This window comes from Eucalyptus grandis, chromosome 7 (genome assembly GCF_016545825.1).
Source record: "Eucalyptus grandis isolate ANBG69807.140 chromosome 7, ASM1654582v1, whole genome shotgun sequence".
Lineage (NCBI taxonomy): Eukaryota > Viridiplantae > Streptophyta > Magnoliopsida > Myrtales > Myrtaceae > Eucalyptus > Eucalyptus grandis.
The window spans coordinates 7782539-7804795 of record NC_052618.1 but is presented as its reverse complement, the minus strand read 5'-3'; the positions used below and the strand labels follow the sequence as shown (position 1 = coordinate 7804795).

At 38.6% G+C, this 22257-nt stretch overlaps 1 protein-coding gene and 1 long non-coding RNA gene across 2 annotated transcripts; both read right to left on the bottom strand.

Moving 5' to 3' along the window:
* Positions 1 to 1461: 1461 nt before the first annotated feature.
* Positions 1462 to 2994, bottom strand: LOC104452602 (triose phosphate/phosphate translocator, non-green plastid, chloroplastic). Its single transcript, XM_039316290.1, is given in 5 exon segments — positions 1462 to 1583; positions 1847 to 1976; positions 2534 to 2611; positions 2703 to 2822; positions 2925 to 2994. Coding segments are annotated over 5 exon segments (471 nt in total). The 5' UTR covers positions 2991 to 2994; the 3' UTR covers positions 1462 to 1506.
* Positions 2995 to 14945: 11951 nt separating this feature from the next.
* Positions 14946 to 15254, bottom strand: LOC120295295. The gene is made up of 2 exons (XR_005552644.1): positions 15157 to 15254; positions 14946 to 15062 (listed from the first exon to the last, which is right to left on the bottom strand). It is a non-coding gene; the product is annotated as an uncharacterized LOC120295295 (long non-coding RNA).
* Positions 15255 to 22257: the final 7003 nt, after the last annotated feature.

Sequence of the window (22257 nt, the reverse complement as noted above, 5' to 3'; positions counted from 1 at the left end):
GATTGATTTTGAGTACAGAAGCACATACGAATTTATTTTCGAAAGATTTAAAGAAAAAAATTGAAAATGGGTTGTTGGGCAAGAAAAAAAGAAAAAAAAAATGAGGTATCAAGTTTGAACGCTAATTTTTTTTTCCTCAATAACACAATGAGATTTTAAACTAGGTGCGTACAAAGTTTGATGGATCAATTATCCTTGTTTTTATTGTCCTGTTCTATATATATATATACTAAGAGCTAAGGCTTCTAGGGTGCTGAATTTAGTATTTATTTACACTTTGGAACACGGATTGAAACAACTCATGTTATAAATAAAAAACCAAAAATACCTTTCGTAGCCCATGAACCCCTTAATGCCATGAACTCCTTAATGCATTGACCTAAAAGATAAATTATTGCATGGTCTATAGACTACATAGACGAACATTACAAGATCAATTATCATGATGAACTTGGTCTACATGATTTATATGTCATGCAATGTTTTTACCTCAGATTTGAGAATGTGTTAATTTCCATTGCCATTACCAACCAAAACAACCATCTTAATATCTTTTGCTTTTTGGGTGAAAGTTACCAAGAAAACAACATAAGAAGAAAAATTGAAGCTCTATAAACATACTGCTGCAGTGATTCTGGACACGGACATATACAGCAAATGAAGTTTTATTTGCAAAAAAAGGTACCTAGATCATATACCGATGATCTCTACAGATATCAAAACCAGCAGCTACAAGCATTTAATTAAGAAATTCTACATATAGAGAAAAATTGAAGGAACCATTAGCCAAAAGGAACTCAAATGCTCAGAACTCAGTCCCTAGAGAAGGCCATTTACAGGTGACGTGCTAAAAACTGGCTTGTCTTTGCTAGCTTCATACATTGCGGCGCCATTGCTACTGCTCTTCCTCCGAGGCTTCACCTCTCCGAGCATGGTTATGACATCCCTCATGCAGGGCCTATCTCTCAGTAGCTTTGCAGTACAAAGGAGCGCTATTCTGAGCACCAAAAACATCTCTTCCTACACATGCTTGCAGTTTCCTACATTGGGGTCTAAAGCTTCTTCCAGAGCCCTGTTGTCCCTGATTTTCCTCCATATCCACTCGACAATGCCGACAGATTCTCCGAACTCGAGGTCTAGAGGCCTTTCGCCTGCGATGAGCTCCAATAGTACGACACAGAAGCTGTATATGTCTATCTTTTCATCAACCTTCATGGTGTATCCGTATTCTGTTGGCGAACATCAAAAAATTGCAGCATTGTTAGCTAAGGAAAGGTGATGAGCATATGTGATACTTTCATCACTTTTTAGCATTGACTAGTAGCTATTTTGCAAGGGTAATGCGGTTATTAACTGGGACTAACTGGGACACTGGAAAGATCTGATAGTTGATCAATTCGATGGAAGATTATGAGAGTAATAATCAACTTACCAGGCACAATGTATCCATAAGACCCTGCCACTACGGATACTGTTTCGTTCTTCCGGAGCATCATTGGTGGTCCTTCAAGCAGTCTTTGGCTTGGGCTTAATGCGCTTCATGCGTGGGTACAGAAAGACTCCAGCAAGGGCCACTCCCGTACCTAATAACATCACCATAATGAGAAAGATAACAAAACCATAACCATGAGAGCAAAATAATCTAAATAGCAATGACAATAGTAATACTATGGAACCAAGCTAAACTAGTTGATTAACCAATAAACAGATACCAGATCTCATTTTCCCTAGAAGCAAATGCCATTATATGCTTTCTCGCTAAGGTTTGGGGAGGGAAGGGGAAGAAACAAAAGCCAAGAAAATAACATACTTGGAAAAAGGTTGTTCAGATGGTAGCATAAATCACCTAGGGAATTTATGGGTGAAACTGGAGTTCGGAAGAAGAGAACTGAGCTGACAATGACCACAACACACTTCACGCAGTTTCCTACAGAGTGGGTCACTGGCGATACCCTCTGTAGTATCATGTAAGAGACCTGCACAAATTCAACAATTAAGGTTGGTATTTCCCCATTAAAAAGTGCTATTGAAGACCTGCATGACTGAAAAACAATCAATTTCTTCTCCTGCGTGTACTTCATTGTTCTTGTGGGCACAAACACTATGCACATTAGTGCAGATATTGTGGCATATCGTGATTAATCCGAAGCAGACGGTTATCCAATTCTATAGACATGTAAACAGACAACATTATAGAGTTTGCTGATCCAATAAGAAGATCAACAATGATGGAGACACAGCTGTTTCGTTTCTCAAAAGTTCCAAAATCTTTTCACTAGTGATGTCACAAATTGATCCTTTCGATTTTCTGCCATCCCGTAAATTTGCTTATCTAAACTCGATGTCCTATAGAGAAGACTCAAGGGGTTCTGAGTGCTTAAAGTAATAGGTCACAGTTATAGATTTGACAATGAATGCCAAAAGAAATTATGAATGAGGCACACAACATAGCTACAGATTTAGATCGTCAAAGAAAATGTGTGGCCCGTGACCCAAAAATAATGAAAATATTGCATTGGGCAAAAAGCCTCACCTGCTAGTATGCATGGAAGCACAACGCTGCAAGGAAGGACCTGGTTAATACCTGCTGGACATTTAATCCCTGTTGCGCCTGTTGTTAAGATGAGAAAAAAGGCATATCAGAAAAACTTCCATATACAGAACCCTTTTGAGCAATTATTAAAGTTTGAAAGAACACTCACTGCGGCTTGTAGGGATGCAGGAGTGAACTTGAGACCTTCCGTGAAAAAAGTCACAGGGAATAATAAAACAAATGACATCATGGTTATAATCGAAAAGGGAGTTATATTGTCCAAGGATTCCTGTACATAAGCAAATTCAACTGCCAAAATAAGAGAACAATCGCATAATGTAGCTTCAAATACTTAACAGTCTGAAGATGAAGACAAAACAATTCATGATACCTCCTTATTGACCATGACTTTCTTGCTGAGCAAATTACGAGATTGATTACTCAGATTCGAGGCCATTGTGCTCCAAAAAACCCAGCCCTTAGAAACCATAAAAGCCAAAGTCATGCGCACCGAACAAAAATAAAAGACCTATACTATGACTCTTCGACCGATGAGCTAGCTAGAATACATATCTGAAATCAAACATAAAGTTAGGCTATATCCATTTTTCTACTCCTATATCTTTAGCATTTTACTAAAGTTTCTCACCAGTTAAAGGAAGCCTCTGTCATTGATGCAAGTGCAACTCCACCAACGATTGGTAAAAGAGAAGAGACAACCCAGATGGTCGGAAAGTGTAGGGGCCAAAAATGACAAAAAAAGTTAAAATGGGAGGCGGATATTAAATGCTACACCATGAATATCATTAGTCTTTTGAGATCATCAGAAAATTAAGAAACATGAACATATTACATGTTAAGTTCAACGGGGTAACCATATTAACTCAGCAAACTAAATGGTTGCAAAAAATGACAAGCTTTACAACAACTCACAATAAAATGGTGCATCATTTAGTAACCGAAAAACTACATCAGAAGTGAAAGTTGGAAATAAAAGGGCAAGATCTATAAGTATTTGCACCTCCCCAAGAAACATAGCCTATAGATGGACAGAGAAAAATGGCTCCATGCCAGCGGATTATCCGAACTCGGGGTCTAGAGGCCTTTTGCCTGTGATGAGCTCCAACAGTACGACACTGAGCGGACTAGATGTCACGAGAGGGAGACAGAGGGGCATCGCCATTAGAGTCGGGTTTAGGGGAGGAGGCAGCGTCGGAGTCGAGGGCAACGGAGTCAACTGGCGGAGGCGGAGGCGGAGGTAGAGGGCCGTTGGCGTCACGTTTCGTTGGAAGAGAGGCACGACTTCACAGAGGGGGAAGAGAGAGAGTGTGCAGGCTAGGAAGAAGAGAGAGAGGGAAAGAAGGCATAAGACACCAAATAGGCCCACCCCTCCACTTGGCACCTCGTGAGTGGCTGGGGACCATGCTGACATGGAGCTACAAGACCACCCAATATTTTCTCGACTTGAGAACATTGAAATGAGAAAAGGGTTCTTCGGAATCTTTTTTTTTTTTTTTTTTTGACGATTTCAGAATCAATTTACGCAAGCATTTTTCTTCCCCTTTCCTTTGGTAGGGCTTTTCTCTGAGGACTGTATGGTTGCAGACTTTCAGTTGGTGACCATGGATGGACAAAGCAAGAGATATATACTTTTTCTTTAATTTATTACTCCTTTTGGAGTTTCCAAGAATCTTCAATTAGTGGCTAGACTGTAACAAGTGTTTTAAATGTTTATTTTCTAGATGCTTAGTATATATTTGTGGCAGTTGTTAATTAATGTATTTTAATTCCTAATTATCCGATGCAAAATTTGAGAAAAAAAGGTCTGGGTCGCATTCCTTTAATTTTTATTTTATTGAACAAGGACTATAATGAATAGAATGCGTGCATGCGTGTATAATCGAGGAAAACATAAGGTGGAAGAAATGTTACTAGAAATGCATAGGTTCGTTCTATAAATCCATCCAAAAATTTCGTTATGCAATAACGGAGACAAGATCATTAAAAAAAAAAAAAAACCTTTACAATATGATTCTTTAGATATTGCGCTTTACCCTTCTTTGAAAGGAGAGCTCATAGAAGTTCTCTATAATGATTTGGGATTTTGGACCTTCAACTAATCACCAATTCAAGTCTATTCTTTGCCCCTACAAGTTATGAGTCGGTTTGCACAACAATGATATTTTTCAAGTGATGGGGAATCAACACTTGTAGGATTCGAGAAACTGCCATCGTCCTTGCTAAGCATCTTGTCACCTACAAAGTAAAAGAGTGGTACTAATCAAGCTATGTTCAGGCATGAGATACACCATTTTCTTCAAAAGTCAGGTGATCCCTTTGTCTTTGTTCCTTTATATCTCCTTGTTTGCCGGTGGCTTGTAGCGTGCATGAAGTTTTAAGAGCGAACACTTCTTAACACACTTGGAGATGACATCGTGCCCGATCGATATAAGATTAGCCCCCACATTGACTCTGTCTACCTCTGTAATTTTCTTTCTCAAGGGCACGTGTGGAGCTGATTGGTCTCTGCCATGCTATTGGGTTTATGTAATCTACATTAAGTACAAGATCATACGTTAGCATCTGAATGAATAGTGCGGAGTTAGAACAAATGGTACCTGATGGCAATCCTCCCTTATTAAATCATATCTCGAAGGTGTGAATATTTCAAGGCAGTCTTCCGACTCGGTTTGCACAGAAAATGGCTTCTCTGAGCATCTTTAAAATTCAGGGCTTTATTCCTCCACTAGATCATCCGAATTTGTCTTGCCACCTCATGTGCATTATGAAGTCACGAGTTTTTATTTTTTATTTTTTGAGATGTATTGAAATTTTTTACTTCAACAAATTTTGGAGGGATAGTGTAGAAGCCCAGCCTTCAAAGAGATCTGATCATAGGGCAAATTTGATGTGCTTTCACATGCCCTCAAACACATGAAAATTTCTCATGAACTTGCAATTTATTGAAAGGAACGAGTTATATTATCGAGAACGAGAAATCGAAATCTAAGAAAGTAGGAAAGACTCCTATGTAGAGGAATACGCAGATAATTAAACATGCCCCTAGGAATACGCAGATAATTAAACATGCCCCTACTCTGGGCAATTCGAACTCATTCTATCATCCAAATCCTCATCAATGACAACGGTAGTATCATTGGTTGCTCGGACATTTTTATCACCTTCAGCTTTGCTGGTCGAATTAACATTGGTGGGCTTTACCCGGTTCATTGGGTTTGACCTTGGAGGAGGACGTAGAGTCGCAAATACCTTCTCCAGCTTATCCACGCGATCTGACAAACTTTGCACTACATTGTTCAACTCGTTCATTCGACGTCCGGGGTGTCATCCCGTCGCTCTGTCCTTCGAGCGCCAACTTCTTGGTCATTTCTTCCACGCAATCTGACAAGTATTGCTTGATCATGATTGGGAGACGATGTAATATATAAGAATGACAAAGAAGATAGAACACTTACAGGGATAGCGAGGGTAGAAAGATACAAAAACATGCACATGTACATGTGAGGTTTAACCCCTAAAAGTGGAAAATTCAATAATCAAAATAGTAACAAAATTACTCAGAAGATTGAAGAACCTGAAATGCATGAGCAAGCAGGAATGGATGTGTATTTGACACTCAACTGAGACAAGGATTCTGCAAATTTAGACTTAGAAAACAAACATGCGATGACAAATGCATTTATTAATGAAAATGTTGATGAATTTGACTAATGCATGAACTAAGCTATTTTGAGATAACTAAGATGTAATATCGATTCATTCTTTGTTGTGTTTTCTTTTTAATGAGATGAACTCCCTAAATGCAATATGGACACGACTCAGATAATGCTATGATTATATGCACTAATCTAACATGCATCGATGAAGTAACATAAAGTCCTAAATGTCATGCATGCTATGCTATAATGAATTGACTATATGCAGTGATACGGGATCAATTCCTAAAGCTAGCGATAGGATATGCCGAGAATGCTATGACATAAGATAGAATTAATCATGGACTAATCCTAGGATGCAAGTTATATGAAATGCTTTTTTTTTTTTTTTTTGTATTATATGTATGTTAATGAAAACAGCAAATTATATCCTAGGACCCTATATTTGACTTACTGACTTTTAATAAACGAATATCGACTTAGCGATGCAGTGCTGACTTTTTTCATATTTTCATTTTATGATGTGCAATATGAATAATGCATGAAATGTAATGACTAATTACTCCAATCTTCACCACTTAATAACCAAAAAGTTGATTTTCTAGATGACGTGAATTACGTGATATAAAACACAAGTAACATTCTTTTTTCTCTTTTGTTTTCGATTAGTAAAAACCATGAACTACCCTAAATCTACGGATACTCTTAACACTAAAATGCATTGCCCTAGATAAGAAATTATGAACTTGCGCAAAACTCTAAATATGTACGAGACAATGACAAGCAATGTCGATATATTGAAATACGCGTTATGGTTAGAATTAATCACATCATTGATTGGAGTTCGATCTTAGTGCCTAAAGGTCCAAAAGGAAAGGATCGGATCAAATCGTGATAGCATAAGCTTCTATTAACTAATAACATGCATTTAAAAACCATATATTAAAATGAATTTAGACAGACCCAACTTACATTGAGCAAAGATTAACCTAAGACAATCGAAGCGAGGAAAGGTGCGACGCCTTCTGGTGGGTATTGGCAAGAGAGTGTAGCCGGTGAAGCTACGGCAGCGAGGATTGACGACCGTTGTTCAATGCCGGAGTTTGCAAAAGGGGCTTGCCGAGGGAACTACGACTCTTGAACGTAATGGCAAGGACGTATGTTAGCTAGAAACGCCACAGACAATCACCAATGTCGCTAAATGACCACCGGTGCCAAGCTGCTTTGCCAGGAAACCTGAAAGCTTGCAAGGAGGTCTAGAAGACCTACTGGGATAACTGGCTATGGCTGGATTCGCTGGACTTCTCGGCCTAGCTGCTGTGCGTGATAGTGAGGCTCGTCAGCGACCCGACATCATGTCGGTCACTGTGCCTGGAAGTCGCGGCTGAGCAAGGCGGAGGTGCGGTGGAGCTGACGTCAGCATTGATGAGATGAATGACCATGTCAGGGCAACGTCGCGGATGGAGAGTAGGATATGGTGGCTTGGCTTACGGAGTGGTGGTGGGCGGCGGAGTGCGGAGGAGAGCAACCGCGGATGAAGATTTGCTCTTTATATGATGATACCCACGGACGTTAGATGCTGATCACAACTTTTTCATTCAAACCTCTTTAACAACCAGGAGATGATATCGCATTTCTATGGAAAAATCTCCCAACAGCCCGGACGTCAATTGCGGGAAAAGAGATCACATCCGCTAATTTTTATCATCTTCCTTAGGGAAAAATTCAATGGCTCAATCTCTAGTTGCCTTCTGACCAATGATCGATCACCGAAATCTGAGTCTTCATCCCATCTAAAAAATCTCTTCCGTTTTGCCAGCCCATTATCAGATTCCCACCGAATTGATCTCTTTAGCGTTACCAAATTCCGCTGTTTCCTCTCTAGCTATAAATATTCTCGCTTTGCCGATCGCGATTGCCTCTCTCCTATTGAATTCTTGACCGAGATAAAGAGGTCGTGACGGCCAGCTATTTATGGGAGATGATCCTTCGTGCGCTTGTCCGTGCATCAGTCCATGGTAGCATCGAAGAGAAGTCACATCATGACTTCAGCAAAAAGAATACAAATGTGAATGATGCAAGTGATATTTTTATTATTTTTAGGAGTTGGATCGACTCTCAATTTTCTTATGCAACCTAAATAACTAAATAGGTTACCAAAATTTAGATGTCAATAGTCTAACTACCTAATTGACACCTAAATTTCCCTTTTACTCAATCTTCTAAAGAGATAAATATGATTTATTGGAGCTAGCCAAAAATAAAGTAATGCCTTGTAGATTTCATTTCATTGAAAGGCAATCAATGATACATTCCATTCACAAACAACAGTTTGTCAGACAAATGTTTTTGTAATGCAAGCATGATTCTCGAATAATGTGGCAGGTCAAATGTAGCCACGCCTCACACACAAGGTTGATTGTGTACCTTCGAGATGTGCGTGAGATTTGGAATTAGATGAAGATGATTATTGACACTATTCATTTATGTTTTAAATTACATAGAAAATTAGGGATTGGTTTTAACCCCTAGCAAAAATAACTTTCATTCAGCTACAATGCATAACTAGTATCCATTAAAACTTAAATTTAAAAAAAAATAAAAAAAAAAAAAAAAAAAAAAGCGGAAGAGGGCCAGGCCTGGGCTGGCTCGCCCCCTCTTCCTTTTTCATCTTTCCCTCATTCTTCCCCCCGCGGGCCGGCCCACCTATCCCTTTTGCCAGCCCGGCCCCCTTCTCTTCTTCTCCTTCTCTCTTCCCTGCTCGGCTTGGACGGTAGCTCGGCGACAAGGGCAGAAGGACGACGCAACGAAGGATAGCGTACGTCAAAGGACAACGAGGAATGTCGCGCGCGGTGTGGTCAGGACGGGCTGGCCAGCAACGGCTAGCGTCGGACACGGGGCTTGGAAGAGAGAGAGAGAGAGAGAGAGAGAGAGAGAGCCTTGAGTAAAAGGGAGGGAGAACTAGAGTCCCGGCCAACTTCCGGTGGTGGCCGTGCCAAGTCCCGGCCAACTTCTACCCCTCCTCCACCTCGAACAAGTGGTAAGACCCGGCTGTTCTTTTTTTCTTATTTTTCCGATTTGGGTCGATTCCTCAAGGATCCTGGTTCGGAGGCGTGCGAGGCGAACAGATGTGGCCCGATCTATGGATCTCGCCCACCATTCACCGCCGCCAAGCCGGGTAGAGAGCACCACCAACGGCCCCCGTTTGCCCTGCTTTGTGCCCTGTTTCGGCTCGTCAGACCTGGGCTTCGTCGTGGTACGGTTTTTGCGAGTCCCAGCCCCCATCTATGTTGTGCTAAGCTTCATTTCAATCTCTGCTTATCCGATTGCTTAAGCGTCTCGGCACGGTTTGACCCCCAGTTAATTCAATAGTCTCCCTTCAGTCGACGCCTGTCATGTGTTTGTGAAATTTGCCCGAACCGAGTTATGTAGATTTTCCGGGATTTTGGTCTGGTTCTAAGCGTTTGTTGGTTATTTGACATGTTTGTGGACTTTCATTGTCGCTGTTTCTTTTGCGTGTCGTGTGTGCATCCCGGCGGACGGTCCTTTGATTGAGCCAAGGGCGGATAATAGGCGGCTCATGGCCGTTCGTCTCTTCTGTTCTCATGGGTTTTAGGAATCTGGGCTCAACTAGAATTTGTTAAGTTCGGGTCGATTTCGAGCTATATTTGGACTGGTGATCTTCGGGCCTGATTTGCTTTAGTCTGGCTTCAGAAAAATTGGGCTTAAATTGTTGTGCAAATTAGAAGAGGTGGCCGGGCCGGGTATATTTGGTCTTGCGAAATAGGTTTATTCGGGCCGAGCCTCGGGCTGGTCCGACTTCTTGACCCAACCAGGACCTATAGGTCCGGGTCGGACAAGAGACCCGGTCCGAATTCCTTTTTAACAATATTAAAACTCATAAAAAGAAATAATAAAAATTAAAAATAAAATCATGAATTTTTAAAAATTAATTAATTAATAAAAATCATAAAAAATATTTAAGAAATAGAAAAAAATTTATGAGATACTAAAGAAAATTCATAAAAGATTTAAAAATTCAAAAATGCATACAAATACTAAAAAATTAAAATTAAAATTTAGAAAATTCAAAAAAATTCCAAAAAATTAGAATTCCTCAAAAAGCTTTAAAATATTTTTTTTTTGGATGATCTTCTCTTAAAAGGGGAGTCTTTTTTTAATCTAAAATTTTGTTCAAATGTCCTTAAAGACAAATGCCTTGATTGTGCACTTTTTGTATGTTGATTATGGTTTCCCTTAAGCTTACTTAGAGGTGGCATGCTCCTTATTTGACGATGCTAGATTCTTGCTCTCCCAATGTAAATTATTCAATGTCATTTTGGTTGCCGATTGTTATGTTAATGATTGCATACTCGCATAGTTACCTCACATATTAGTAGGTCTAAAATCAATCTAGACTGCTCAAAATAAACAAGATTAGGTACTAAAAGGATACCAATTTTTTAATTTGTATAATCAAGTTCTCAGCCTTAAGACTCTCTGATTGTATAGAAAGTGAGGTACATTCATATGCCTCACTAGGGGTGTGCATGGTCAGGGTGGGCGGTTCTAGACTTAGAATCGGGAACCGCCGTGGAGACCGGTTAGAAAAAGGTGGAACCGGGATCCACCCATTTGTTGCATGGATCCACCGGGGAATCGGACCGCGGTCCGGTCCGGTTCCCGGGTGGATCCATGGAACCGATCTTGGCGCTTGAAACAATTTTAGTTTTCAATATAGAACGACCACGTGACATCAAAGTAAGCCAAAGAAAGAAAAACCAAATTTAAGTACGTGGAGATGCGAACAGCAGGAGAAGTAAACGCAATGAATTTACAAATATGGTCCGGGCGATTCCTGGGTATTTTGCACACCCCTAGAAGAGAGTGAGATGAGATTTAGGGTTTCTTTTAGTAATTTTTTTTTAATATTAAAAAGGTTCCGGTCTGGTCCAGGTAGGCAGGCGGGCAGATCTGCCCATGGAACGGGAATCGGACCGGTGCCACCGGTTCCCATAAATTGGGCAGAACCGGACCGGTTCCCTCAAGAACCGCCGGTTTCGAGCAGTTCCGGTCCGGTTCTGGGTGGTTCGGACGGTTCTTGGGTATTTTGCACACCCCTATGCCTCAAGGCCCTCACTTGATTTTCAAGCTGACCTTAATAGACTAATGGTGACTTCTCATTAGAAAATATTTACAAACACACCAATGTTATGCGAGATATGAGCTCGAGAAAGGTCGCGTCTAATCATGGGTCATGGGCTTGTCTTTTAGGCAATATCCCTAAACCTAGTTTCTCTCCCAAGGAGTAGGCTGTGACGAGAATCAAAGCCAAAGGAAGGTGTTTTTGGTGTGTCCTTGAACAAGGTTTTGACCATCTAGAAACACGTACTATTGGACTTCAAATGTCTTGATGGAGTCAAATATGATCCATTACATGCCATTAGTTTAAAGCTTTGTGGAAATAGATATGTATGACTTTGGTTGATATGTGACTTTTGTTTTACCTAGCTATTCATACGGAAGCCGGACCTGCACATGAAGTTATCGTTGCTATAGAAAAACGACAAAAAAATGAACTTCCGTCAAGATTTCAAAAGAATGTGTTAGTTAATGAAAATTGTGACTTCATGAGATTCCTTGCTCAGAATGAAGACGGTCTATCTCTGACCACACCAGTGAGCTGCATTCAATGACCCAAGATATCATCTATTTGTTACGTCCAAAAAATTAAAAGGAAAATAATTAGATAGTAAGAAATCATCGAAGAATTTATGCCATTACTTATCCTGTCTCAATCGATACTTATATATTGAGTGAGATTCTTATAACTTATTGAAGCATTAGCAAGATATATATTGGATGATCCGAGAAGATGTTTTCTCCAACATCAAAATTGGTGCAACCCAATTGAAGGAAATGAATCAATTATTCAACACATAACTTTAACTAGGCCCTGCATGTACGTTTCTGAGTGTAAGCAGAGATTCAGGACAAAAGACGTCTAATCATGAGTCAAAATGCAAAATGTGATTTTTTAACTTTTTGGTGGCCGGAGTGCACAATGCAATATTTTGTTTGACGTACTACATAGAAAACTTCATTTCCTATGTCAAGTTAAATCCAACGGCACATGCTTTTATGGAAATTATAACTAATTTGCCTTAAATTCATTTCTTCCCCCAAATTAATTACCTTAAATCCGAACAAATTTTGATGCCGATTATGTTCTTTCCTCTAAAATTCGTATCCTAATTCCTACACTAAACTACCTATTAATGGTTTATAACTTCATGTGGTCCTAGGAGTAGACAAAACTCGTGCGAGGTTTTTTTAACCCGCTAAAGGAAGCAAGGTCAACCCTTTCATGTTGAGAGATGTAATGTGGTTTATAAGTTTGGGTAGGATTTTATCTTTTAGGCCAAGATTCACTCTAGAAAGTCTGGAATCACTAGGTCGAGAATCATCCGGGAATTGATCACCCATAGTTCAAATTGAAACTTTGACCAAAAACAAACACGTTGATGATCTACACTCCAACAGGTGAGCTGCCTATAAAAGAACATGCAGTTAGTGTAACTTGGATGTGTAGTCCCAGTTGGGGCTTCAAACACAAAAGATTTATAAATGAAATATTTCATCATGAAAATGTTGATCATTCACAAGTTTAATTGCTTTTCTTCAGCAACTAATACGTACAATAGGACTAATTTTCAACAACGTAAAACATAATCTCTACAGTTAATTTCCAACGACATAATTTTTCTATACCGAAGATTGCAACAATTGTTGATGGACACCTCAAGAAAAGATATGAAGCTGAAACTGAAATACGTTCGAACTTAATATAGGTAATCTATTTTATAGATAAAACGGAGATAATTGTCAACTGATTTAAAATTTGAACTGTTGAATGTACAAGTGCTTTAATGGTAAGTATTCTGATAGATAACTACCGCTGACTTTATTGTTTAATAGGGTTGTAGATCCAACCCATTTGGATTTTGGTACTTTTCATCTTGATGATGATCCGAGGAGTATTGTGTACAATCTGACAATTGTACAGGTGAAACATTTCTAGTGGCCCAAACAATCATAATATCAGGGATAATTAGGCATTATTTCACAATAGCTCCCAAATTTGAAAATGTATCAGAACTCTGATACCATTGCACAATAAATCCCGAGCTCTGAAAAATTACGGGTTAATTCTTGAATTCTGATTTTTTTCTGCAATGGCTAATTTTTTTTAATCTACATCTCCGTTAAGTTTGTTAATTGAGTATGGATTAAATTATTTTTCTTTACAAACTTAACCGTATTATTGTTAACTTCATTAGTCATACAGCATTTCTATTTTCTTAACTTCATTCACCATGTAGTAGTAGAGATTATTCTAGTAAAAAAAAAAAATGAGCAAGTCCCCATTCTTCAGGGACGTTTAATTTGCGATGCAGAGGGAAAAAAATAGTGACAAAAACAAAAATCAAAGCTCAAGAGGATAATATGTAACTTCTAAAAATCAGTGCTATTGTGCAACACAGTCATAGTTTGGGAAATTAATTCACGCCTAATATATACAATACGGCTAATTTCCAATGGCACAAAGCATTCCTCTATGGTTAATTTGCAATGACATGAGTGTTTTCTCTTATTCAATGCATGTGTATCGTTAGATTATCGTAGTTGCCACCATGAAAATATTACCGACAGTCATAAAAATTCATGACTATGTTAAATCGATGCATATACACCACATTGAAAGGAATACTAGAAATATAAGCAAGAGGGAAACATATTGAGAAGAGTAGGTTGACACAACTCTATAATTGCCGAGAGCATAATGTAGTCAACCCTACGAACCACGTCAAATGACAACAATCAACAATCTTATCCAAATTAACACCGTATTACTTATTGCAATAAATGCCACCAAAGGCTGAAATTTGAAGATTCTAACATTTTTTGCTTCAAGTCGGGATTGACATCGAGGCTACTTAGGTTAGGGGGAAGAGTAGGCAACTCTTTGAGAACGTCGCAGTGTAGCAAATCCAAAGTCTGAAGTCTTGGCAAGAACTGTATTTCTGATGGAAGGCTCGATATACGAGTACCTCGAAGCCTCAGTTCTCTGAGAGAATATAGGCGCACAATATCACTTGGCAAGACTCCCTCCAAACTCCTGCACCAGGAGGCATGTACTTCTTCCAGGTAAATCAACCTTCCAATTAAACGAGGAAATTCTCTTACGAAACAAAGAATCCATTTTCAGCACTTTCAATTTCCTCAGGTTTACAGTTGAATCGGGCAAATTCGAAATACCCGTACTTGAAATATCCAACTCTTCTAATGAGTCCTCCAATTTGCCAATGGATTCCGGAAGCTTTCCAAGCCCACGGCAGTCCTTCAAAGACAAGCGTCTAAGATTCCCCAAGTCTCCAATTGACTCAGGGAGTTCAAGAATTTTCGCGTTATCCAAGGCAAGCATCGAAAGAGCTTGAAGTTCACAAACAGAAATAGGAACACAAACCAATGTGAAGCAATTAGTGGCACTAAGAATTTGCAGTTTAACCAGTTTGCCTATCGACGCAGGAAGTTCTCGTATGGAAGTGCCATCAATCAGGAGCTCTTTCAAAGCACAGCCCATCCATTTTCACAGGCAACATGCTAAGTTCAAAGCAAAACTTCAAATTCAAGGTAACCAAGGGCTTCAAATCATTAATTGAAGGATCTAAATGAACCAATCGAGAACATCGCTCAAGGATCAGTATCTCCAAATTTGGGCAACACGAGAAGCTCGGGGTAACTAATAGGTCCGTACAACCTGTAAGGTTCAAGACTTTCAAATGCTCCATCTGCAAAACAAGGGAAAAAAGTTCATATGACGTAGAACTCTCAATGTACATAAGGGCTAACACGAAGACAACAACAAATGAGCTATAAACCCACCTTTATTCTATTCCAACCTCCCCAGGACTCTGTAACCTTACTCCAGGAAAGATCAAGAATAACTAGGTTCTCATTTTTCTCTAAATGCATACGGGTCGGGTCGGGTATGGGTCAGGTCAAAAATGGGTTAACTCATATTTAACTCATTTAACCCGTTTTGACCTATATTCTTGTAGTGTAAATCTAGTAACCCATACCTGACCCGACCCGTATTGCTAAAACCTATTAATATTCTAGGAAAACCCACTTCTACTATATGCTAATTGGAATAAAACTTCAAATTAAATTAAAAATAGTAAATAAAAAGTTAAAATAAAAACCTATAAATTGAAATATTTATAAAAAATTAGACTATGCATATGCTTCTCTTATTTGAAGTGAACATACCATTGAATAACTAAAAGCGTAACATGAAATTTTTTAACTAAACCTAAAAAACTCATTTTATGATTTTTTATAAAAAAAATTATTATTAAAACATTTTATGCAATACAAATTCAATGGAATTTTTATAATTCTTTTTAAAATATTTAAAAAAATCAAAATTTTGATTTTTTAAATATAATTTTTTAATTATTTTTAATTTTTAAAAAATATAATTTTTAATTATTTCTAATATTTTTATTTTTTATTTTTTTCTTTTTATTTTCTTCTTCTTTGGTGGCCGCCGGCCACGACGACGGCCGGCGATCGGCCGACAGGCGAGATCGAGCTCGTCGAAGTTGGGCGAGGCTCAATCTCGCCAATCTGACGTGGCCGAGGCCTCGCTCGATGCTGGCGAGCTCAAGCCTCACTAGATCCGACAAGGCTCAAGCTCGCCGGGGTTGGGCGAGGCTCTATCTCGTCGATCTAGCGAGGCTCGATCTCGCCGAGTTGGTGAGGTCGAGGCCCGCCCAGCCGACGAGCTCGAGCATCAACAATCATTGGCGAGGCTCAAGCCTCGCCGGATCTAGCGGGACTTGAGCCCGTTGGCGTCGGGCGGGGCCTTGGCCCCGCTAAATCGGTGAAATCGAGTCCCTTTCGACGCCGCGAGCTTGAGCGTCGCCCGGTTATCGGCGAGGCTTGAGCCTCACTAGTCATCGGCGACCGCCCAGTGAGCTCGAGACTTGCACGGCATCTCGCCCGCTAGTCAGCTTCGGCTAAGGAAGGAAGAAAAAGAAAGAGAAAGAAAAAGAAAAATAAAATAAAAGAAAAATAAAATATGAAAAATAATTATGATTTTGATTTTTTTATTAAGAAAAACATTTTTATAAAGTTAAAAAAGGCCATGGTTTAAACTTTAAAGTGTGTTTCCTAACAACCCATTGAGACCCATTTATTTTTGTATTTTACTTTCTTAGGTCCATTTCTGACTCATATTTAACTTTCACTTAACTCATTTTTGACCCGTATTCAACTTTCACTTGACCCATTTATGATCCATATTTAACTTTCACTTGACTCATATATGATTAATTTAACTAAAAATGGGTCATAATATGGATTTATGACCCATTTTGCCAGCTCTAGTTTTGATGCGTCAACTCTCCTTAACAAATAAAAGGTAGGAGGTATTCTTGAATCACTAATACCGTGAACTTAACACCTACTTTGCCATCAGTTTTGTTTTATAAAGAGAACTCTGTAGTAATATTTCTGTGCGTTGGTCTGAAATGACAATTACTATACATCCAGCTATTCTACTCAAATGTAACATCAAACCGATAATTGAAGATTGGTAATTATAAAGTGCAGTATTGTCCCTGGATTCTTGGTGGATTATATTGCAAGGGTAATTAGCTACTGAAAAACTGAAGTATATGCAAGCTACTTCAGAGTTCAGACGATAACTTTATTTTCATCTAGTTTCAGTTTCATGTGTTTGCCTCCTTTTTTCTATTTGATATAAAACACAATTAAGCTAAAACTATCAACAGGTCCAATCATTAGGAGAGAGTACTCGAGAATAAAGGAGAAAAGGAGCATAGAAATATACCGAGGTCCTGTAACAGAACATGGGATCATCACCAGTGGATAGATCTTCAAACATGTAATTGTGCTCTGTTATTGCCTTAAACAAAATTTCTCCAACGATGGCCGTGATAAGTTCCCTTTAACTGCCACGGCAGAAAAAATCTCAATTCCAAACCATTAACAGATGCTATCTAAGGACCTACCACCCAACGCACTACACAATGAAACGACAATTTGGATGTGCTAAAAGATCACTGATCCTTTACTGCAGAACATGATTTACCTGACGCTAAGATATATTAAACATACTACACTGATGTTTTGTAATTGTATGAATGAAGGATAATGCCATTGCAGCAAGTATTTAGTCCGATCAACAGATTATACTGTCACGGTTTGCCATTGGGTGAAAATATCACTAAACTCTGGGTGGAATTATGGAATGGCGCTATCATGTGGATGAATAGAATGAATTTTTGAAAAAAGTTCACTGAGCCAAACTGAGATATGTTGTGTAAACATGGTCAATTCGAGAGAAGGATTTGGCCTGGCAAAGAAAGGAGGGAATTGAAAATGTTAACCCCGTTAATTCCCATCAATAATTTCCTCTTTTTTCTCTAGCTTTGTCCCCATAAAGCTTTAAAACAGGCTCGGTAATGATCATAAATCCGAGCAAGTGAACGAAACAACATATAGTACAGCAGAGTCGGCCAATATTTGCTTCTTCTTTTTTTTTTTTTTTTTTTTTTTTTTTTTGCTGGGAGAATGTCGTTTTTAGTTTCCTTTTCCTGACATTGTCGACATTGCCTCCATCGATCGAGCAAAGAAATCAGAAGGAAACCTACAAGAGAAGAAGACAGATGTTAACATACCTTTCATATGAGCTTATTTCCCATCCCTTGACTTTACCAGCCTCCACAAGAGCCTTCTTGCACCGCTCGACTTTCTCATCGCCAAAGTCTGCTTGTGAGTGTCCAGAACGCCTCTGTAGAGTGATGTTTCCAGCTTCACATCAGACCATCCCACATTGTAGAAAACGGGCAGGATCTTTTTCTTCCCACCTGATCTAGACGTGTGTTCTAAGTGTGAGCGAGTCAAGGCACGGAGGGCTACAAGCGTATTTTTTGGAAAAGATAGGTATGTAGATTTTGGAGCTGTAGAACATTAGCAGAAGCTCTTTGGGAGTAAATATGGTTGCATTATCTTTGAAAGCTGTCAAGCAGTCATAGAGGCTATCGGCGAATCTATAATCTTCAACTGCTGAACTCAGGAACACATCATACGTTGGTTCAGCATCTAATTATATCATATCTGGATTCCGCCTTGCTTGTTCAACTTCGACTCTTCTTTGTTTTGTGCCGGCGTATTCAGCCGTACTTGATCCTGCCACTAACTCTATCAATCTTGATTCAGCCACGCTGGCTTATCTTCGCTATTACTTTTCCCTTTACTTTGATCCAGCCTCGCTGGCTCATCGTCGCCTATTTTCCGATTATCACCAGTGTATGCAGCCATACTTATTCAACCTGTGACTTTATCGTATCTTGATTCAGCCTTGCTGGTCCATCTTCTGCCTCTTCTCCGTTTTCTGCCTGCAGATTCAGCCACACTTGATTCCGCCTTCACCTCAATCTCTCATCCTCCAGTTCAAGCTCTACCTGGGTTTTTAAGCGATTCTCATGTCAAACGGTCCGAGTTTGCCTTGCTAGTTGTTCAATGTGAGATGTCAATTTAAGAGAAGACAAGTTCCAAAGAAAAAAAATATTTACAAATGTTCAAGAAAAAACTACTTACTCTCAAGTTACTATTGATCGAGGAATATTAAAATATACGATGGTTATTGCCCATTTACGAATTGTAGAGTGATGTGAGAATTATTGATGTAAGTGACTAAGAGTATTGAAAAAGTAATTTACAATAAATTCAAGTTGTTCACAATATTCCATGAAATGTTACAAACATTGAGAAATTCAACCTTACAAGATCTATGGGTAAATCACTATATTTGTAAGATGATTACTAGCTTGTCACGTACACGGACTCATAGAAAGATTATAAACATTGTAGAAAATTATCAAGCAAAGTAAACATCGCTAACCACAATTTGCAGTATTTTACTCTCTATTGGTCGATTACTAAGTGCTACAGCATTCTAGTAATGAACTGTGTAGTTAAGTTATAAATCAAAAAAGTAAACTACTAATTGTATGTAAAGACGAGTTACAACAACTATTATTAAATCACAAATGATCAAAGTAAAATTACTACATAAAGGCATGACAAACATTATGATGATTTCAAGTACATTACCATAAATTACTAAGGGCATATTTGGAAAATTTTGTTTACATTCCTTGGAACACAAATTTCTATTCTTTTGTCAGGGAAGCAAAAAAAGAAGAAGAAACGCGTTTGTTTACACTTTTATTAGGAAACAAATTTGGAATAGAAACAAGAAAAAAAGAAAAGAAAATAAAAATATTAAAAAATTAAAAGAAATAAAAAAAATTATACAAGTTTCCAAACGTGTTTTGTTCTTTTTTATTCTAAGTAACATAAATTTTGTACAGTTATCAAACGCATTTTTTTGTTCAAAATTGTTTCGGGAATAAAAATAGTTTTTCTATTTTGTTCTCCTGGAACAATTTTTCAACAAAAACGTTATTAAATGCGTCCTAAAAGAATTCTCGATTATGGGTCCTTTATCTATTTTTTTTTTAGGGGATCATAGAAGCAGGAGCACCCCAAAACATGAGTATGTCGTCTCCAACCGCATCCCATAACTTCTTGTAAAATATTGCTTGAAAACTATCCAGCCTTGGTGATTTAATAGACCCCATTTGCTCGTCATTGCTTATAAACTAAGCCGCGATAGATTATTATAAAAGCAAACTACCAAAGATTGACGATTTCATAATATTTATGAGTTCAGTGACATGAGAATTAATAAAAACTGACCATTGCCGTACAAAACACATTTTAAATGATCAAAAGAAGTCTATGTTAGAGGAAAATTACAAGACTGGGAAGGAAACTTTCAAAGGAAAATAAAACCCATGGACGCGATGTCCAAGCGTAACCAGTCGATGGATGCATAATATGCCAATGTCATTATTCGCTCAGTTGCTCCGAAGCGCACAAAAGGAAGATGACACGGTGAAAGCCACCAGCCCCCTTTCCCAAAGACGCCCTTGGTTAATTCACTACTGTGCGACACGTGACTATGTGACCCACCAGTTTTAAAGTCTGCTCTCTCCAGTCTGATGATCCACGTTGGAGCCTCCGTCCTGCGGAATATCCCCCAAAATCAAATAAAATATCCACTCCATATATAGTTCATCAAATACTAATATTCATATAGCTCTATAATTTTTTACGGTCAAGTGAAATATCGAGAAATCCAAAGTTGAATAAGATATTAGCTTCTTCGCTTTTTGCTTGTTCCGCATGTGTCGGTTTTCTATGATGCAAACGGCAGTACTGCATACCCCAAAAAAAGAAAGAAAGCAAAATTAAGGTGCAGTAAGTACTATGGAAGAATGATTAACTTGTGGGGTTTACGTGCGAAATCCAGTTTAAGCATGAAGTATGCACTGTCTTTATCCGCTAATGCTCAGGGAGTCACTGAAGAAGATCACCAAGAGCGAAAGCATAATAATGTATCTTGAGGGAGGCCTCGATAATGAAAGGAATTGCAATTCTCGAGTCTTCACGGGAATTGCTCTTTCTCCAGGGCCATACTCTAGGAGTGTCAAAATTACCTGGTTCGGGTGATAAAGTAAAGAAATTCGGATAGTTCTTCGTGTCGGATTGAATTTCGGGTTTCCTTTTCTCTTAATAAATACAATGAAAGTCTTAAAATTTGTGAAAAATACAATCAAGCCATGCCATCAATTCCGTTCAAATAATATCACTCTCGATAATTCAGTATATATATATATATATATATATCAATGTAACTTTCATAAATCATATGAACTTTTCATGATCCTTTTGTGAAAGGTTTTGCATACCATTGTACAAGCAATCAACTCAAATTGTAATCAACATACTTTTCCATTTCAAATAAATAAAATGGTAATAGATGCTCAATTTAGATTTTATGTAATAAACCTGCCGTTACATGACTTATAGTATATATAAATTATACCGCTTTCGAAAATATGAGTCTACAAACTCAAAAAAGAGAAAGTATCATTCACATGATGAAGCCGAAAAATCATCTTACAAAGGATACTCGAGCTAGCACATAGTTTTCTCTATCAATTATATGAAAAGAAATATTAAAAACGAGTAATACTTTATGATAATGGACGATGCGACTAAATTATGCTTATCCATTGATAAAACAATACCTATGCACTAACAAAGAAACTCGTTTGTAGCACACGTTAATTTTTCTCAGTACTTGTATAATGATAGTCATGCTTAACTCGCACACGAATAATTGGAATTCTATTCCGATCAAACCGTTCTTAGGAATCAATCTTCATCAAACCTCATGGCTGTACAAAACCTTTATCCAATATTTTCATACAAATTTGAAGCTCAATAGCTCCTCTATCGAACCTCACAATTCAACTTTCACTTAACTCCAAATTTAAAATCTAACTTTGAAAATTACTCCGATTTAACGAATAATAGGCTTGAGTACCTATTCGGTGCTGTAATTCGCAATCGATCGGGCTTGTCGGGGTGTCCAGATCGACTATGCGATAAGAATTTTTCTGTCTTCTCTTTCCCCCCTTTCATCTCGTGAACGAGCTTCACTTCCTTTTCCCTTTCCCTGATTTTTGTGGCCACCGCTTCACTCCTTTTCCTCATGCTTCGATCGCGTTGAAGCTGCTGAAGGATACGGGAGAATAGGTTACACGGGCCGAAGTCTATACGCTATACTATACTTGGGCTTGGGCTTGGTCTTGGGCTTGTGCTTGTTGGGCCTAATTGTTACATTGAGCATTCGGTGCCGTGGAGCTCTCTCTCTCTCTCTCTCTGTTTTTCCGTCTTTATAGTTGCAATGATGGGTGGATGGAGAAATAGAGCAAAAACGTGGGCCCCCCGGCGACGTGCAAGTGGGAAGGGTGGGCCCTCTGATCTGACGATCTGCTTGATGAGAAGTGGGGCCCAGCGGCCCAATTGATGGGCACC